The 19,740-nt window shown below is 40.3% G+C and overlaps 1 protein-coding gene across 1 annotated transcript in view; it reads right to left on the bottom strand.

Moving 5' to 3' along the window:
- UQCC1 (ubiquinol-cytochrome c reductase complex assembly factor 1) overlaps positions 1 to 19,740 on the bottom strand; it is a 93,600-nt gene that overhangs the window by 30,366 nt on the left and 43,494 nt on the right. Inside the window, exon 7 of the mRNA XM_024559260.4 lies at positions 14,208 to 14,316. Within this exon, the coding sequence (XP_024415028.1) occupies positions 14,208 to 14,316 (109 nt within the window). The remainder of the gene's footprint in view (positions 1 to 14,207; positions 14,317 to 19,740) is intronic.

Here is a 19,740-nt window from a genome sequence, read left to right as displayed (position 1 = left end):
TCCACATAAGACTATCTATAAAAAGTAACGATGTACTAAAACATGCTACAATACAGATGAACCTTGAAACCATTAGGCTAAGTGACAGGAACCAGACATAAAAGGCCACGTATTATATATAATTCCACTTACATGAAACGACCAGAACAGGTACTGCATTTTTTAGGACTATAAGACGCACCCCCCAATTTGGGAGGAAATGGGGGTGCGCCTTATAGTCCGAATGTAGTTTACATTTACATTGGTGAAATATTATGTTATTTATGTTATTAAATATTTTACCACATCTTTTGCTTCAAAAATTTTTTCCCTATTTTCCTCCTCTAAAACCTACGTGCATCTTATGGTCCCCAAAATACGGTAAATCCACAGGAATGGGGCAGGAAAGAGACAGAAAGTAGAGTAGTAGCTGCCAGGGGCTAGTGGGAAGGGGGAATGGGGAGTGAACGCTAATGGGCATGAAGTTTCTTTTTGAGGTGATGAAAATATTTTGAAATTAGTGGTGATGGTTGCATAACATTGCAAATTTAAAAAAAAGCACATTTAAGATAGCGAATTTTATGGTTTATGAATTATACCTCCATTTTTTACATTGATTTTCCAGAGAGAGAGAGAGAAACATCAATTTGTTGTTTCACTTATTTAAGCATCCATTGGTTGATTCTTGTGTGTGCCCTGAGGATCAAACCCACAACCTTGGTGTATTGGGACGAAGCTCTAATCAACTGAGGTACCCAGTTGCTAGCTCCATTTTTTTAAACAGGGAAAAAAAAAAGATACAATCTCTGCCTTCTAGGAGCTAACAATTTAACTTAGTCAGGACCAACATACAGAGACACTAAAGAACTCATAGGTTCAGCATTATGTGACAAGTGATGTCGTATAAGTAAGAGGAAGAAGAAAACAATACTTTAGTTAAAAATCTTAATGCTAATACTACACCCACAGTTTTTAGTAATGATCTTTTCAGGCAATTACTAAAAGCAGCAGTTAAGAGCGCAGGCTCTAGGGTCTGGCAGGTTGGGTTCCAGTCCAGGATACCATAGGTACTGTGAAAGCCTGATTAAGTCACCTGACCAGCAGGCTAAATAGTGGTCTTCAAAAGATATTTGCACACTAATTCCTGGAATCTATGAATGTTACCTTACATAGCAGAAAAGGATTTTGCTACTGTGATTAGATTAAGGATCTTCAGACAGGGTGAGTACCCTGGATTATCCAGGTGGGTCCTAAATATAATCACATGTACGCTTATAAAAGGGAGGCAGCGGATACTCAGACCCAGACCGAAGAGGATAAGGCAACGTAACCACAGAGGTAGAAACTGGCATGATGTGGCCACAAGCCAAGGAATGTCAGCAGCCACCAGAAACTGGAAGGGGCAAGGAGCAAATTCTTACCAAAAGCCTCCAGAAGGAGCATGATCTTGCTAACACCTTGGTTCCAGCTCAGTGGAACTGATATCTGGCCTCCAAAACTATGAAAGAACAAATTTCTAATGTTCTAAGCCACTGAGTTGGTAGTAAGCTGTTAACAGCAGCTGCAGAGAATTAACACACCAACTTCTCAGAGCCTTAGTTTCTTCTGTAAAATGAAGATGGAAATATTACCAATCTCACAGGTAAGATTGTTGTAAAAAGGAAAATTCAAACGGTGCTTGTAAAGTGCGCTGCAAAGAGGACATGCTCAATAAATGTTAGCTGTTATTACTGGTGAGCTCTGTTTCTGCATCACGCCGAAATCCTCACCTTCCACAAGTCACTAGCCCACATCCATCCACACCCTGCCCTTCTTAGCAGGGAGGGCTGGCAACCGGGGGCTTGAGTTCTTGTTCTGCAGCTGGTTTCTAACATACACTTACTCAGCTCTTCCACAGCCAGTTTTTCCATCGGTTAAAAATGTAGCTCAGACAAGAGCAGTGGCTCTCAAACTGAGGGAATTGCTCAAAACACAGACTGCTGGGTCCCACTTCCAGATTTCCTGATCAGCAGTCCCAGGTTGGGGGCCCAGTGTTAACAGTCTAAGGTCCTCCGGGAACATCTAGTAGATGGAGCACCCCAATAACAAACACTGCTGTGTCAGGCTGAAAGAGCCTTCAAACTAAATTCTGTTCCTAGGGAGAGAGTGGGGGATGAGAGTATGACTACGAGGTATATGGTAAAGACTAGTTTTAACTCTTGAACTAAACAGAATAAAAACTCTTAAGCAATGGTGGGAACAGGAAGAGGCCCTCCCCTTATCCAACATGCTGGCTCCATTTTAATTCATCTTAATCCCACCTTTCTGCCTTTTCACCATACCCCTCCCCCTCCCGCTCTCCTCTAGAAACACATCTAGGTGTCTCCTGAATTCATTTATTGGCTTCACTGTGCAGAGCATAATACCGCCTTTGTTAGTCTCCCGGCCCAGCCTCTCCAAGCTCGGTGTTCAGTCTCGGTGTTCCTCTACTCTTAAAAAAACAGAAGCAAGGAGTCTCTGAAAAATAATTGTAAAATCAACTAAAGCAAATTCAGACGATGTGGAGACGTTCAGACTCTAAATGTTGGAAAAAGAAACAAATTCAGAACATTGTTAGCATTCTCATCTGTCTTTTCCCCCCCTTAATCTCTATGAGTTCTGCTGAGTAGGAAACCTCTGCCGTATTAGATTAGAAACTCTGAATAAAAGGGGCCTCAGGTTTGGGACTTCACTGAAGAAATGGAACGCTTCTAGATTCAAGAAAGGCCGTCGGCCTGGTCTTTGGAAGTGTCTGGTAATACGGCAGGGGATAAGGAAGCTGCCATGAGGTCGATTTGGAGATGTCATGGCAGAGTGGAGCCTGGACTGGGGACGGGCATACTCTCGCTTGGTCCTCATTCTGCTGTTTCCTAGCTGCACGACCTCAGGCAAACCGATTCAATGCTCTGGGCCGCCATTTCCTCACTACAGAAATGAGAGGGTGGGAAGAGATCCATGGCCTTTAACCAGAGATGAGCATCAGAGACCTTCTGGGGAGACTTTTCAAACTATACGTAACTGAGCCCCTTCCGATTGAGAACCATTTAACGAAAGAAATCTCTGAGACACCCAATCGAACATTCTATAAAGTGGATTAAAAGTATAAATGATCAGAGAGCCAGGAAACCCCTGAGGCAGGACAGGGAGAGAAAAATGAACTTCCTTTTTTTTGAGGGGGGGAGGCGGGGTGGTCAGCAAAATTGAATCCGGATGTGATATAAGATGGTCATTCATTAAGTCAGGATTTTGGAGATACTACTGGCCAGACACTAATAACAGAAACAAGAACCTATGTTCCTCCAACAAGTGGGTACTACGTTAGGAATTCTGTTAAGACACCAGGGACCCTAAGATCCATATCCCATCTAATGGTCCTGACCTACACAAACCCATAATTACAGCGTGTCTTACCCCAGAAGTCTGTGCAAAGCACTGTAGAAATCCAGAGAAGGGCGTGGCCAAACACTAACCTAACCGGGGGTGTTGGGAACAGCTTCTTGGAGGAGGTGCCAGCCAGCCGTGTCTCAGTGTTATGAGCAGAGGAGGCAGAGGTTAAGACCACTTCAGACACAGGGAACAGCACAAACAAAAGCCCAGGAACATGAAAGAGCACAGAGCCTGTGACGCGGGCAAGACGTGGTACGAGTGGGGCGCGTGTCTGAGTGCACGGGTGCACCCACCTGCTCATGAAAAGGCCGTGTGTGGGTGCGGCTCGTTTGAAATTGGAGTTGAAAGGCAGGCGGGGCCGGAATGTGAAGATTCTTCACCCCCACACCCCCCATTTTCAGTTTTAAGAATTTCAAACTTAATTTTTTAAAAACGATGTATGATATAATATAAAAATCTTGTATAATCTTTAGATTCATGATTAATATTCTGTGACATTTGCTTTATATCTACCTACAGCTGACCCTTAAACTATAGGGCTTGAACTTTGCGAGTCTACTCATATACATGTATTTTCCAGTAAACACTGTACATGTATTTTCCCTTCTGTACGATTTTCTTAATAACATTTTCTTTTCTATAGCTTACTTTATTGTAAGCATACAGTATATAATACATATAGCATACAAAACAGGTGCTAATCAACAGTTTATGTTATCAGTAAGGCTTCCACTCAACAGTAGTTAAGTTTGGGGGGAGTCAAAAGCTGTACGTGGATTTCTGACTGTGAACGGTTTAAGGGAGCAGCCAGCGCCCCTAACACCTGCGCTGTTCAGGGGTCAACTTTACACATATGTGTGCACACATCCTTTTTTCTTTTGCTAAATCATCTGAAGAGGGTTGCAAATAAAAGATTTCACCCAAAAATACTTCAGCATGTACCTTCTAAGAACAAGCACATTCTCCTACGTAACTCTGAGGATTCTTCCATATGCCTCTACTAAGAAGTTTGAATTTCGTCCAGTCCATGATGGGAGCCCTCACAGATTTCTAGACAGAGGAGGGACATACTCAGATGTGGGATTTAGAAAGAAAACCTGTGGTTGTTACCTGGGGCGAGGGCGTCATAGAGTGGGGAAAGCCTAGGAACTAGTTAAGGGGCCATGTGCAACAAAAGAGAAAGAGTGGTGAGCCCCAGGTGGTGTGGCTCAGTGGCTTGAGTGATAAATAAAATAAAAGAGAGAGAGAGATGGTGAAGACTGATATGAAGCAATGGAGCAGAGGAGGGGATAAAATCCAGAGATATCTTGGGAGGAACTTTGACAGGCCAGCGACATGCAGATGAGGCAGGAGTTGAGGATGACTCTAGGAATTCTAGCTTGGGGGACTGAATTGATGGTTATAACATCAGAAGTAAGGTAGGACACAGGAAGAAGGGGTTCACAGAGCTATTTTTCCCTTGCCTGCTGAGTGAGACTTATTTAGGAGAATCACCAGTGACCTCTAAAAGGAAGGTGTGGAAAGTGGCTTTAGCTGTGCCTGATGCACACAGCTCTAAGCAGTATTATAACTACGGTACAAAAGATAGTCAAATGGAACAGGGCACGGGCACCCAGGGAGACAGGCGGCAAGAGATGTGATGGGTCGGACAGGGGATGAGCTGAATTGGGAGCACTTAGCTTGAGGAGCACTTAGCCAGGAGTATTACAGAAAGGCAGGCCAGTGTCAGTGCACTGCGGCAGCCAGGGCCTCGGAAAATGGAATTAGGTCACTGTCCTTCTCGTAATTCCATGAGGTAAGCTGAAGATAACAAAAGGGGGTCAAATTCAGTCACTTACTGACTCATCCGGTCAAGAAGTATTTACTGAATCCCTATGATGTACAAGGCTCCACTTTTGGTACCGTAGGAATACAAATGTGCATTAGACCTCAACATAGGAAGGCAGTCCATATACATGAATGACAGTGATAGAAATAGAAACAGTGAGAGCCAGAAGAAGAATTCATATGAATTATTATGGTACTTCCAGCTACAGGAGACTGGGATCAGCTTCCAGTTTGGGGTGAAGAGCTGTGGAGTGTTAGGGTAATCTAGGTTTATGTACCACATGAGGAAAGACACAAGACAGGAAGAGCTAGGCATTCAGCTTGCCTGGAGCAAAGTCTGTGAAGCAAGGATGGAATGTGACGTTCAGTGAGTGCTTATTATGTTCCAGGCACATGTGCTAGAAGGTTTTACATATTTAAGGTTCAAGAAGAGCTAAGGGAAATGAGTTTGGAAAAGGAGTCTGGAGTACGATCCCAGAGAACCTTGCAAAGAAATTGCTGGTACTGAAAAGCAAAGTAGAACTTTACAAAGGAGTCCAGTTCAGCCCTAAGCTCCTCCACCTCTTCCTAGGCCCTCTGCACCATCCCATCAAACAGCTCTGCTACAGACAGAGCAGGAGACCCTGAAGGGACAGGCGGTTCATCATCATTCTGGAATGGTGCTAGCAAAAAGAGTCCGGCTGAGGCAACTGGCATGCCAGGGACCCCTGATAAAGATAAACTTGCCTTTTCTTGACTACAGCCCACCCCACCCCTTCCCACCTGGTCTCCAGGGCTTGGAAAGCTTTTAAACCTGTTCATTGTAAGCCACAAGGTGGAGATGTCTGGCAGGACAGAACTGAGAGGAAGTCGTTTGGCCAGCCTAAGGTTACCATTAACACTTTGAGCCACTGCCTTGAGCTAATTTTTATGTTTGTTTTTTAAGTTTGGTTGAAATGTCACAAATGGAAAAATTAAGTAAAGCGCCCTGTTAGCTGCAAGACTGGACACACCTGGCTGCAAACCCAGCAAAAGAAACTTACTTCATTAGTAGGAGAGGCAGAAAGTGAAATTTACATCTGAAATCTGCCTGCACCAGGAGAAAGAGCTGAGGCCAAAGGCGCTGTCTGTTTTTACAGCTGTGTCAGGTCTTGGTTCTCTACTCTTACCAACACTCAGGAGTGAGGCAAGGACCCAAGGAAAAATGGTCTCCAACCTCTTCAGCTGCAACGCAGCTCACAAAGGTTTTTAAGAACCAGTTAATGAAATAAAACAAGACCAGATGAGGTGATATAATGAACTTTATTTCCATAGCTAATTTATATGTTTAAATCCCAAATAATGTTTTTTTTAAAGTCAGAACATGTTAAATTACTGATGTGATTTTTGTAACCTCAAATTTAACACTCACTTTTTATCCCAGCTTCACTGAAGATATATATATATATATATATATATATATATATATAATATATATATATATATATATGAGTCTGCCTCATTTTTCACAATAGCTGGGCTACTAAAAAGCTGGTAAAAAGCAAATTTTTATCAAATAAAAATTTTCCCACCAAATCAGACTGGAATTCTAATTTCTAAGGAGTCCTTGATTCAAATTTCTGATTTATCATTAATTTGCAAGTGCTTCTGTTAGTTCTCAGTCTTCCCCACAGCAATCTGCTCAGGTAAAGTAATAGCCTCTAAGAATTCTTTGGCACAAGAAAAATCACTACTACAGTGATCAGTCTTATAAGTTCTACTTTTCATATGAATTTCCTTAAAAATGTACACGTGGGGTGCCAAATAACACAGACAGATCTGCAAATTACCACCTTTAAATCATAGGTTTTCAAGGCTTCAAAAGTAACTTGAAAATCACATAGCCCACCATCATGTTTTGCTTTGTTTTTTTAATGAAAAACTGAAGCACAGAGGAGGAAAGACTTGCCAGCTAGGGACAGAACCAGGCCAGACTGGCTCCCTACTGCCTGCTATCTTCTCCAGCCACGTGTCCCTAACTTTCCTGTTTCTTTAGGTTTTACACACGCAGAAGTCTGAAATCCCCTCTACATTACACACACAATCACACTCACAACTTAGAAGTGGTTAATACATTATTTTCTTGCCTGTATAAAGGTGTCTGTTTATTCCATGAGATTGGAAAGGGGGAATCAAGTCAATTATGATATAAAAGCAATAATAGTAATTCCCCAGCTCTTATTATTTTTAAATCTCTATTATTTTTAAATCACCATCTTTTATTTATAGTCTTTGTAACTAAACTAGAGCACGGCATTTCCCCTCATGAAGGCAAATTTAAGAGTCTGTATTTAGGGAGTATTATGTACATCTAAAACTTGCTATTCACCCTGGCTGGGTGGCTCAGTTGGTTGGAGTATTGTCCCATACACCAAAAGGCTGTGGGTTCAAGTCCCTGTCAGAGCACTTGGGTTGCAGGTCAGGTCCCCAGTCAGGGCACATCCGAGAAGGCAACTTGATAGATGTTTGTTTCTCTCTCACAATGATGTTTCTCTCTCTCTCAGATCAATGAAACATAACTTTGGGTGAGGAATAATAATAATAATAATAATACCTTGCTATTCAAAGTGTGGTTGCTCCTTCCCTACTCTCCTGGTGGCACTGGCATCACCAAGCTTTTTAGAAATATGGACTCTCTGGCCCTATCTCGAATCTACTGAATCAGAATTTATATTTTAACAAGATCCCAGGTGAATTTTAGACATGTTCAAGTTTGAGAAACACTGACCTAACACACTTCTCTATAGGGCAGCATCATATCTAGAATAATTCAGATAGAAAAAAATGTTTGAATAAAACGGAAGATAAAAAAGGAGGAAAGACTAATTCTTACAGGAAGACCCCATGGATGTACGCCTGGACCAGAGATTAATAAACCAAGAATGATTTGTATGATAAATAAGTGGGCTTTAAAACAATTTCAGAGGCTGAAGTTCAATTTATTCATCCAATGTTAACTGTGTAAGCAAAAGAATTGTGGACAGCACAACTTTATAAAGCATACTGTCGAGCAGAAGGAACGAACACCATACAGCAATACAGGAGAAGGCCCAAAGGGTTGAACGTTGTGATGGAGATATATACGGAGGTCCGAAAGGAAATTCATGGAGAGGAGGCAACTAAAAGATTCCTATGGTCCAAAAGTCAGTAATCTGTGCCTCATTAAGCTATTCGGGTTTGGGGCAAACTGTGTCCCACGTGTCTCTAGTGGTCCAACCTCCAGCAGAGTGTAGTCAACGGTGATAAGAAAAACAAGGCTAACTAATAGAAGAGCCACCGTGTAACTGCATGGCAGTCAGCCGAGGCTTTGGCTGGCCAGGCGGTATCACTGATCATCATTAAATGGGAATGCTGTGAACCTTGGCTGGTGTGTCAGTGGGCTGGGCGTCATCCTGCAAAGCGGAAGGTCGCCAGTTTGATTCCTGGCCGGAGCACATGCCTGGGTTTCGGGTTGGGTCCCGAACCAAGGGCGTGTACAAGAGGCAACTGATCAATGTTTTTCTCAAACATCGATGTTTCTCTCTCTCTTTCTTCCTCCCTTCCTCTCCCTCTAAAAATAAATAAAACCTTTAAATGGGGATGCTTTGAGACTACCCACACTACCCTATGTCCAGATATGGGTAGTAAACCTTTGAGAGCACGTGGAACACTCGGCTGAATGAATATTTTAAAGACTGCTGATCTCATTTGGGGCAGCTAAGACAGCAGAAAGCATGACGGTGAAAAAAAATGAAAAAGGAACCAAAGAGCACAATTACAAGACAGATGAATACTGACTCCAAAATAGGAGATGATGATAATGACAACAGCTAAAGCTCTTGATATATCATCGTCTTAGAATGAACAGAAATGGCAACTGTCTGTTATCCCAGAGAAAGACACATAAATGTCAATGAAGTGTTCTATAGGTGAACCCACGTCCGCTGTGCTTCCTGTACAAGCAGATCCTCTAAAGACATAAGAATGTGAAAATGCCCTGAACCTAGACTCTCAGTAGGCAACCATCATGTCCATAAGTTAGTCTCAAAGACCACAATTTTATGCACATAGTAAGCACAGGAAACCACTAGGCAGTAACATAGAAGTATGTGAAAATAATTACAATAATTAAAACATGGGTGAAGATTGTCCACTTAACTCCCATGCAGCATGGGTAATACGGGAAGCTGTGCCACTGGACCCTACAGGACTCCTACAACATTAGGCCACTCTACCAAGACAGGGAGTCATAGCAGCTCTACCTAATACACAGAAACAAACAGAGGGAGGCTGCCAAAATGAGGAGACCAAGAAACATGGCCCACGTGAAAGAACAGATCAAAACTCCAGAAAAAGAGCTAAACACAGTGGAGATAAGCAATCTATCAGATGCAGAGTTCAAAACACTGGTTATAAGGATGCTCAAGGAACTTAGGACCTCAACAGCATAAAAAAAGATCCAGTCAGAAATGAAGGATACACTAATTGAAATAAAGAAAAAATTATAGGGAAACAACAGTAGAGTGAATGAAGCTGAGAATCAAATATCAATGATTTGGAATATATGGAAGCAAAAACCAACCAATCAGAACAACAAAAAGAAAAAAGAATCCAAAAAAAAGAGGTTAGTATAAGCAGCCTCTGGGACAATCTGAAGCATTCCAACATTTGCATGAATGGGGTGCCAGAAGAAAAGAAATAGCAAGAAATTGGAAATTTATTTGAAAAAATAATGAAAGAAAACTTCCCTAATTTGGTGAAGGAAATAGACATGCAAGTCCAGGAAGCCACAGAGAATCCCAAACAAGATGTATGCAAAGAGGCCCACTCCAAGACACAGCATAATTAAAACGTCAAAGGTTAAAGATAAAGAGAGAATCTTAAAAGCAGCAAGAGAAAAGCAACTACCTAGAGGGGAATTCCTATAAGACTGACAGCTGATTTCTCACAAGAAACTTTGCAGGCTAGAAGGGATTGGCAAGAAATATTCAAAGTCATGAAAAGCAGGCACCTACAGCCAAGATTGCTCTACCCAGCAAAGATATTCTTTAGAGTCGCAGGGCAAATAAAGAGCTTCCCAGACAAGAAAAAACTAAAGGAGTTCATCATCACGAAACCATTATTATACGAAATGTTAGAGGGACTTATTTAAGAAAAAGATCAAAACTATGAACAATAAAATGGCAATAAATACACATCTATGAACAATTGAATCCAAAAAACAAGCTAAGCAAACAAGAACAGAGACACAATCATGGCTACAGAGAGCGTTTTGATGGTTTCCAGATGGGAGGTGGTTGTAGGGGAATGGGTGAAGAGGTGAGGGGATTAAGAAGTACAAATAGGTAGTTACGGAACAGCCATGGAGATGTAAAGTACAGTATAGGAAATGGAGTAGCCAAAGAACCTATACGCATGACCTATAGACATGAACAATGGTGTGGGGATTGCCTGAGGGAGTAGTGGGTGCTGGATGGAGAGGGGAAATGGAGAAAAACTGGTAGAACTCTGTACCTTTCCCCCCTTTCTCCCCCTCCCACTCCCCTGTTGATAACCTTCCATATGATCTCCATTTCTGTGGTTCTGTTCCTGTTCTAGTTGTTTGCTTAGTTTGCTTTTGTTTTTGTTTTAGGTGTGGTTGTTAATAACTGTGAGTTTGCTGTCATTTTTACTATTCATGTTTTTTATCTTCTTTTTCTTAGATAAATCCCTTTAACATTTCATATAATAAGGGCTTGGCATAAATGGTAGGTAGAAAATAGACAGGGGGAGGGTAAGAATAGTATAGGAAATGTAGAAACCAAAGAACTTAAAGGTATGACCCATGGACATGAACTATGGGGGGGCAATGTGGGAGGGAGGGGGTGGGCAGGATGGAGTGGAGGGGGGGAATGGGACAACTGTAATAGCATAATCAATAAATATATTTTAAAAAACCTGGTAGAACTGTAATAGCATAATCAATAAAATATAATTAAAATATTTTGAGTTTTGAAAACAATTGTAAAAACATATCTAGTATATATTAAGTAAAAAAGCCAAGATGCAAAACAGTAGTATAAGCCCATTTATGTTACATTAAAAGAATACACAGTTATACATCTGTATTTGTATAGAAAACAAGTAGAAAGAAACTCATCAATTGTTAACAGTTATTACTTCTGGGAAGTTGGACTAGGGAAAAGACACTTGTTTTTTACATTAAATGCTTTTTACTGTTTGACTTTTATTCTATTTATGACTTTTATAATACCTCTGTAAATTTTGTTTACCTCTCAATCTACAGGGAGAGCTTTGCTCTGTAATAAAAGAAAACAAATTAACCCATTTTGTGACCCTGTCTGATGATTCTGCTTTACTTTAGATGCCTCCAAGCTGCGAGGCAACAAAATGAGAAAAAACAAAGAACTACAATCTACTAAAACATGGTCTAGACACATAAAATACACAAAATACATACAGGAAAAGAGTATTATTTATATAACCAACCATATTCTAATGCTTTGGTTTCAATTTTCCATTGTCGTCGTTCTATGTTATATAAATACTATATTTCTCCTTTCTCAGCTTAATATTAAATGTACTAATGTACCTCTTCAGTAGATAACTTGCCAAAGTATTCTAGGTTGTCAGTGGTCAAGGAGCTTACTTTTCAGTCCTGAGGACAGTACAGGCCCCTTACCAGGGTCTTTTCGTCCAAACTAAATTAGAGGAGGACTGGTGCAAACATTGAAATCGGTGTCAAAGCACGTGTCCTTAAACTGGATTATTATTTGATTTCTTCCATTCGTTCACCAAATCCATCCCTCCTACCACCATGATTTGGGTTTAATAATCCCATCTCCATACAACAGGATGTTCTCACACTGATAAACCTTGATAACATGTGCAAACATATCAAGTGTCTGTGGCATGTCTGTCTGCAGACGCAGAAGTGACCCCAGCTGAATTACTACTTGCATCAGTTGCATTTCACCTCTATCTAAAAGCAAGGCCATTCTATAAATTCAAAATGGATTAAAGGCTTAAATGTAAGAATTGAAACCATAAAACTCCTAGAAGAAAACTTAGTAAAATCTCTGACATTTCTCTTAGCAATATTTTTGCTGACATATCTCCTCAGGCCAAGAGAAACAAAAGAAAAAATAAACAAATCGGACTACATCAAGTTGAAAAGGTTTGCACAGCAAAGGAAACCATCAACAAAACAAAGAGACAACCCACTGAATAGGAGATGATATTCACCAATGATACATTCAAAAAGGGGTTAATATCCAAAACTAAGAAAGAACTCATACAACTCAACACCAAAAAAACAAACAATCCAATTTAAAAATGGGAAGAGGACCTAATAGACACTTCTCCAAAGAAGACATATAGATGGCCAATAGCTGTATCAAAAGATGCTCAATGTCACTAATCATGTTATTCTATGAACATGTATGACTTATAATGCATCTACACACTTTGTTTACCTCTCAATCTACAGAGAGAGCTTTGCTCTGTAATTAAAGAAATCAAATTAATCCATGCAAATTAAAACCACAGTGAGATACTACCTCATTCCTCTCAGAATGGCTATCATCAGCAAATCAACCAAGTGTTGGTGAGGATGTGGAGAAAAGTGAACCCTCGTGCACTGCTGGTGGGAACACAGACTGGTGCAGCCACTGTGGAGGCTTCTTGAAAAATTAAAAATGGAAATGCCATATGACCCAGCGATTCCACTTCTGGGTTTATATCCAAGGGAACTCAAAACACTAATGCACTGTAGCATCATTTGTAGTGTTCACTGCAGCGTTACTTAAAATAGCAAAGATCTGGAAGTAACCCAAGTGCCCCAAAATAGATGAGTGGATAAAAACATTGTAAATATATGTAAAGGAACATTACTCGGCCATGAAAAAGAATGAAATCTTAACCATACACAACAATATGAATGGACTTAGGGAGTATTATGATAAGTGAAATACGTCAGACAGAGAAAGACGAATACCATATGATTTCATTTATATGTAGAATCTAAAGAACAAAGTAAACAAACAAAAGAGAAACAAAGATAAAGAGAACAAGCATAATGGTTGCCAGAGGGAAAGGGGGTTGAGGAGATGGGTGAAAAACGTGAAGAAATTAGGAAATTGGTAGTTACAAAATAATCATGGATATGTCAAGTATAGCATAGGGAATACAGTCGATAATACTGTTATAACTATGAGGGACCCCCAAAATAAAATTTATTTATAAAAAATTGTGCATTTATTCTTACATGTTTAAACTTCAGTCGCCTTCAAAGTACTCTCCATTTGATGCAATACACCTATTGAGATGTTTTTCCACTGCTCAAAAGTTTTTTAATTCACCGATTTTGGTGCCTTTTTGTGCTTCTGCTGTTTTTTTGTTTTACCTTTTCCATATCAGCAAAACGTTTCCCTTTCAGGACATTTTTCATTCAGGGAAACAAAATAAAGTTGCTCAGGATGAGATTGGGTGAATATGGAGGGTGGGGCACAGGGGTCAGGCTGTTTTTGGTCAAAAACTGCTGACCACTCAGCACAGTGTGGGCAGGTGCGCTCCTAAATCACCCATCATGAAATGGGCAAAGGCATTGAAAGAGTCTTCAAAAAATTCACTGAAGCAAAATGCAGCCTCTCACACTACCACCAGCTGGTGCACTGATACAGATGGGTTCCTCGAACACTCACCTAGTAGGGGAAGACTGTACTACAAGGCATGCACCCTTCAGAAGATAATTCGGGTTTTTTGGGGGCCCCCGTTATATGTATGTTCCCAGTTGGGTACTTGAAATTTCAGGGGGACCACTTTATAAAGTGCATAATTGTCTACCACTATGCAGTACATCTGAAACTAATACAAGATAATATTAAATGTAAACTGTAATTGAAAAATAAAGTAAAAGCAAGGCCATTCCAGAATACATTAAACTTCAACTCAGTCTCTCACTGGGGCTTCCAGGACCACATCCGATAGCACTCACTTACCCCCATGACTCTGCCACGCTGCTCGACATCCTCCCACATAAAATGAACTATGATACGACACATGTATTTCCCAGTCCGGCCTTCCTGCTTCATTCGGACTAGGCACATCCTGGGTGGGAAGAAGACATAGAGTCACTGGCTGTTTGCATTTTTCACATCACACATGTCCACCGAAGGTCAGCTCATCTGAGTGATTTCCGCAGAGCACGGAATAAAAACATTAGAAGTGATTTTTAAAAAACTTTTGCTGAGGTGCCCTGACCAGTGTGGCTCAGTTGGTCGGGCATCATCCCGCAAAGCGAAAGGTCGCTGGTTCAATTCCCAGTCAGGGCACATGCCTTGATGGTGCATGCAGCCCCCCAGTCAGGGTGTGTGCAAGAAGCAACCGATCGATGTTTCTCTCTCACATCAACGTTTCTCTCCCTCTCTCTCTCCCCTCCCCTCTCTCTAAAAATAAACAAAATCTTATAATATTCTATTAAAAAATAAAATCTTAAAAAAAAGACTTTTACTGAGGTACAACAGATACACCATAAAGTATATAAATTGTAAGTGTACCTATTATTTACACCCGTGTGAGCCCCACCCAGACCAAGGTATACGCTACTCAGAAAAACTCCGAAGGCTCCCTCGCACATGGAAGAACAACCTGTAGAAGATCACTCAGTCTGAAACCTTCATTTTACCGACGAAAACAGGAGTCCTACAGAAGGCAAGTAGTTTGCCCACCCACAGAGTAGTCTGTAAAGGCGGGTAAAGGACCGTGCTGTCCAGTATGGAAGCCACTAGCTACATGAGCACTGTAAAAAGGGCCAATTCAAGGTGAGATGGGTGTAAGTTTAAGATTTCAAAACTTAATTCAAGAAAAAGTATATAAATATCTCAAAATTCTAATATTGCTTATATGTTGAAAGGTTATTTCAGATATATTGCATTAAATAAAACCTATTATTAAAATTAAGTTCATTTTTTTCTTTTTAATTTTTTAAGGGAGCTAGTAGACACTTTTAAATTAAATATGTGACTTGCACTTGTCCAGAATATAAATCACAGAAAATATTATGCTTTCATCTGTGTAATTATCAAATTGTTTCCCCCCTTAGAATGTGGCTCCATTGAAGGCAAATATCAAGGCTGGTTTTTAATTATCATTGTTATTTCCAGGGCTTAAGTATAGTAGACACTTGATATATATTTGCTAAATAAATAATGACTAAACTCAGGACCAAGTTTAGGGCTCTTTCCCCTATACCACCTTGCCTTTAATCAGTCCAGAGGGCTCTCTCTGCTTAAGACCTTACATAAAAATATAAGAATTACATTTTATTACTGAATACAATAGTATATTTAATAGATATATAAGAATATAAACAGGGTCATCAACTTTCCAAGCTAGTTCCTAATCTCATTCTTATGACCATACTTAAATTCCTATTATCTCCCATCAAACAGTTACTAGGTGGCGACATCAGGACTCCTCACCTAAAGACAACTCCTGTGATAATTATGGAATATTCAGACCACATTGACAATTCTATCTCCATGAATTAATCCTGACCATTAAAATCCACTAGCAATAGCATGGTACAATGGAATGATTCCAGCCCAGCCTGCCTCAACATCTCTTTTAGTAACTAAGATGGAGAAAAGAAAACATACTTATCAAATTTGCAGATGACAAGAAGCTGGGCAAGAAGACAAATATGCTGGATGACCCAACCATAAACCAAAAATATTTCAACAGGCCATTTTAACAGGCTGAATCTAAGAGAATGAATTTGAACAGGATTAATCTAAGGTCCTGCACTTTGGCCTAAAAGAACTGTAGAGGTACAGCATAGGTGAGTCATACCTACCTATGTATGAAAATGTTTTACAGGCTTAAGTAACAGAATATGTTTGAAGGGAGGCAAGAGGGGTGAGGTTGTCCCCAAATTAATGGGATTTTAGATACAGTAACAGAAATACAACTTATCTTCAATGTATAAAGTGAGATAAAGTAGGAACTCAGCACAGATCAGACTACCTGAAATTCTGTCCATAGTTTGAACACTGTGTTTTTAAGAGACAAAAGGAAAAGATAAAAGATCAAAGATATTTAACCTGGAGAAAAACAGGAGCGTTGCCTTAAATATTGTAGCAAAGTGATTACACTGTCCAAGAGTTAGAATCAGAACCAATGTGAGGGCCACAGAAAGAGAAAGAATTACTCAGCATTGAATTCTGAAAGCAAAACTTTCTAACAGGAGTTTTTAAATATCCAAATGATGGAATGGATAACCTCAAAAAGTAGAGAATGGCTTACTTCTGAAGGGCAAATAAACGTGTGGTGGGAACTCAGCTACATGACAGCCTGGTCTCTAATGTCCCTTCCAACCATGGATTTGCTGATTCCGTGATTCTGAATTTGTAGCCTCTGAACCTAGTTTGTGCCTAAGAAATAACACTTTAAGACAATAAAAAACAGGTCATGGAAAAAGATTTGGCCACTTTTTATGATATAGGGCATATTCCGAACAGAAACAAGTGGGAAAGTTCAACAGTTCTTTTCATAAGACTTTTCTTAATGTTAACCAAACCACTCATGTCAGCCTCTCACCTAAAAAGAGCTGTGTGTTTTGATGCTTAAGTGTCGTCACAGGCCAATTCATCAACAGCAATAGTGAGGTAATGGAATTCTTCATTTATTTGAAAATTCTGTAGTTTGTTAATACACCTGCCCTCTGAGGTTTAAAAGGCACAGATTTTCTCAGGCCATAAACTTACTAACTATATCAACATGGGGTGAAGTGTTTTTTGTTTCCCAGCTGTTTGTGCCGTAGCCCTTACAGATAACAGTAGGCTCAAATGGTCATCTGGGTTGATAAGGTAGAGCAAACTGAAGACACTTTCAAGATGCCAATGACCATAAATTGAGCTCCTAATGTGTGAGTGAATATTAATGGTCGGATGCTGTGGGGAATAACTGAGTGATGGCTAAAAAGGGCCCAGCTTCCCAGGCACAGTTAATCTCCCAGGGGAGACCAAATCTGCCATATATACAATTAGCCCTACAAGAGAATACGCTAAGTAACCCAAGAGAAGTACAAAGTGCAAAGGGGTTTGAGAGGATTACTTTTGGCTGAGTGGGAACAGAGAAAGTTTCATGGAAAATGAAACATTATACCTGGGGCGTGGAAAGATGAGCTGAAGTTGGACAGGTAGAGACAAAAAATAAAGAGAATTTCCAGCAGATGGAACTTTATAAGCAGGGCAAAGGAAGAGCTCAACACATGTAAAGGAACAATGGTTTTGTGGGAGGGCAGGTATAGGAAACAGAAAAATATGCTAGCGAGGTCATAAAAGGCTTTGAAACGCTATGCTAGAGAAGTCTGGACTTTATTCGGTAGACAATGGAGAGCCACTGAAGAAGGGGTATAATAAATAACATTAGCACCTTGGCACTGAGAGCAGATGAGTCTCTGAGAAGTTAACCCTTTCTTCCCCGTCTCAACCCTGTAATCAAACATTAACGTCACCAGAGCTGAAAGATGACTTAGTGAGTATTTACTTTAATTGAATTATGGTATTCAGAACAGTCTGATCCAGCAGTATAAGCTAAAGTGTGCACCTGCCTTTTAAGAGCTGCACAACCAGCCCTGACCTGACCAGCATGGCTGAGTTGGTTGGGTGTCATCCCACAAAGCAAAAAGTTGCAGGTTCAATTCCTGGTCAGGGCACGTGCCTGGGTTGCGGGTCCCCAGTCAGGTTGTGTACAACAGGCAGCTGATCAATGTTTCTCTCCCTCTCTTTCTCCCCTTCCCCCTCTCTAAAAATAGTATCTTTTTTTTAAAAAAAAAAGAGCTATATAACCAGCAAAGTTTGTTATGCAACCAGTAAAATTTGTTATAAACTATACCTATTATTGCTGATACTAACAGTTTAGAAAATATGGATTCAAGCCTGCTAAATGAAAGAAGGGCAAATTCTAACTAGTCCTAAGACATTGTACCTAATTAGTTCCATAGACACTTTCAAATAAATCACACATAACTGAAGTTATAAAATCAAAACAAAGAATCAGTCTTCTCATCAACAGGGAGTACAATGAAGATTCCCATGAGTTCGATGGGAAAACACGACGCTAATCCACAGGGCTGCCCACTCACCAGCACCATACTTGGCTAACTAAAAGCTCAACTACTTTTTACCCTGAGCTTGTGAATCAAATTCTCTAGGGAGCTAAGGACAGAAAGTAGTCCTGTTGTGAAGAACTTTTGTGTCTTCCTCTTCAAGGAAAAAGCACTGCAGAAGGTGGGGCCCACTCCTTAGATAGTCAGTTGCCTGCAACCGAGCCGCCAAAGGTCAATTCTTAGGCCACCTGACCTTGTGGCCTACACATTCAGTCTTCTCCTTTCTCTTTATTATCTGTTTTAAATAGGTAATACTTGCACACGGTAATAAAAACTAAGTCTCCTTCCTACCCACATCCCCCAGCCACCCTGTTCTTCTCCGTAAGACAACTATAGTTAGTAGTCTCTTGGCATCTTTCCAAATACAATCCACAAACTTATAAGAATGAATATGTATTCTTTTCACATAAATGGCAGCCTTCTTTTCCCCCATTTTTCACAACGGTGGTATTCTACACACACTCTTCTTACGTTGAGAATATACTTAATCTGCTACAAAAAATGTGGGTGAAGAAGTCTCAATTCCAACCGTTTCAACTGCAAATACCACAGTCACCCCAGCGAAAGCATTTTTCTTAGATGCCAGAGATGATAGATTTCCACTAATTTACATAGCAATCGTTAGGGTAACATCTGATCTAGGCTGAATTCAGCTTATGTGGCAATATTTCTTATTCTAAAAATGACTAAGAAATAGGGAAAAAAAATCCTTAATAGCAAAAATAAACAAGTGCTATAATTAACGGCTAACACAGGCATGTGCCAGGCACTGTGCTGTGATCTGGAAGCATTATTTCATTGGATCCTTATAACACTCTATCAGGCCAGTAGTCTTCCTGCCCCCATCTTACAGATAAGGAAACTGAGTCTTAGAGGAATAACTTGCCCAGAGTTACAAGCCTTGTAAGTGTCAAAGGAGACCTGAACCCTGACAACCCGATCCCAGAATTGCACTGTTTTTCTACCTTCTTTAAAGATGAGAAGAAACCCTTCAGAATCCATTTACTCGATTTTTTAATTTAATCCCCACAACAGCAGTAATTTAAATTTCAAAACTAGCATCACATTAGAAACAGCATATCAGAAGGGAAAAGACTGACTAGCTAGAGACAAGCATAACTACAACAAAAAGTAACTCCTGGCAGCCGAACAGGAAAGAAACTAAAAATGTATTTAAAACAGACCCCAAAACTAGAACAGCCACTGAGGTTCAACAGGGAAGGCAAACCTACCCAGCACAACTCAAAGATGAGAGCCTACCAAAATCAGTAAAAGTTATCAGGACCCCCTGAACCATCCAGAAAATGTTTCTACCAAAGTGTGTTAGAAGGTGAAAGGAAAATGAGTGAAACAAATTCAAA

Source organism: Desmodus rotundus, chromosome 6 (genome assembly GCF_022682495.2).
Source record: "Desmodus rotundus isolate HL8 chromosome 6, HLdesRot8A.1, whole genome shotgun sequence".
Taxonomy (NCBI): domain Eukaryota; kingdom Metazoa; phylum Chordata; class Mammalia; order Chiroptera; family Phyllostomidae; genus Desmodus; species Desmodus rotundus.
This window is presented reverse-complemented; position numbering and strand designations above follow the sequence as displayed.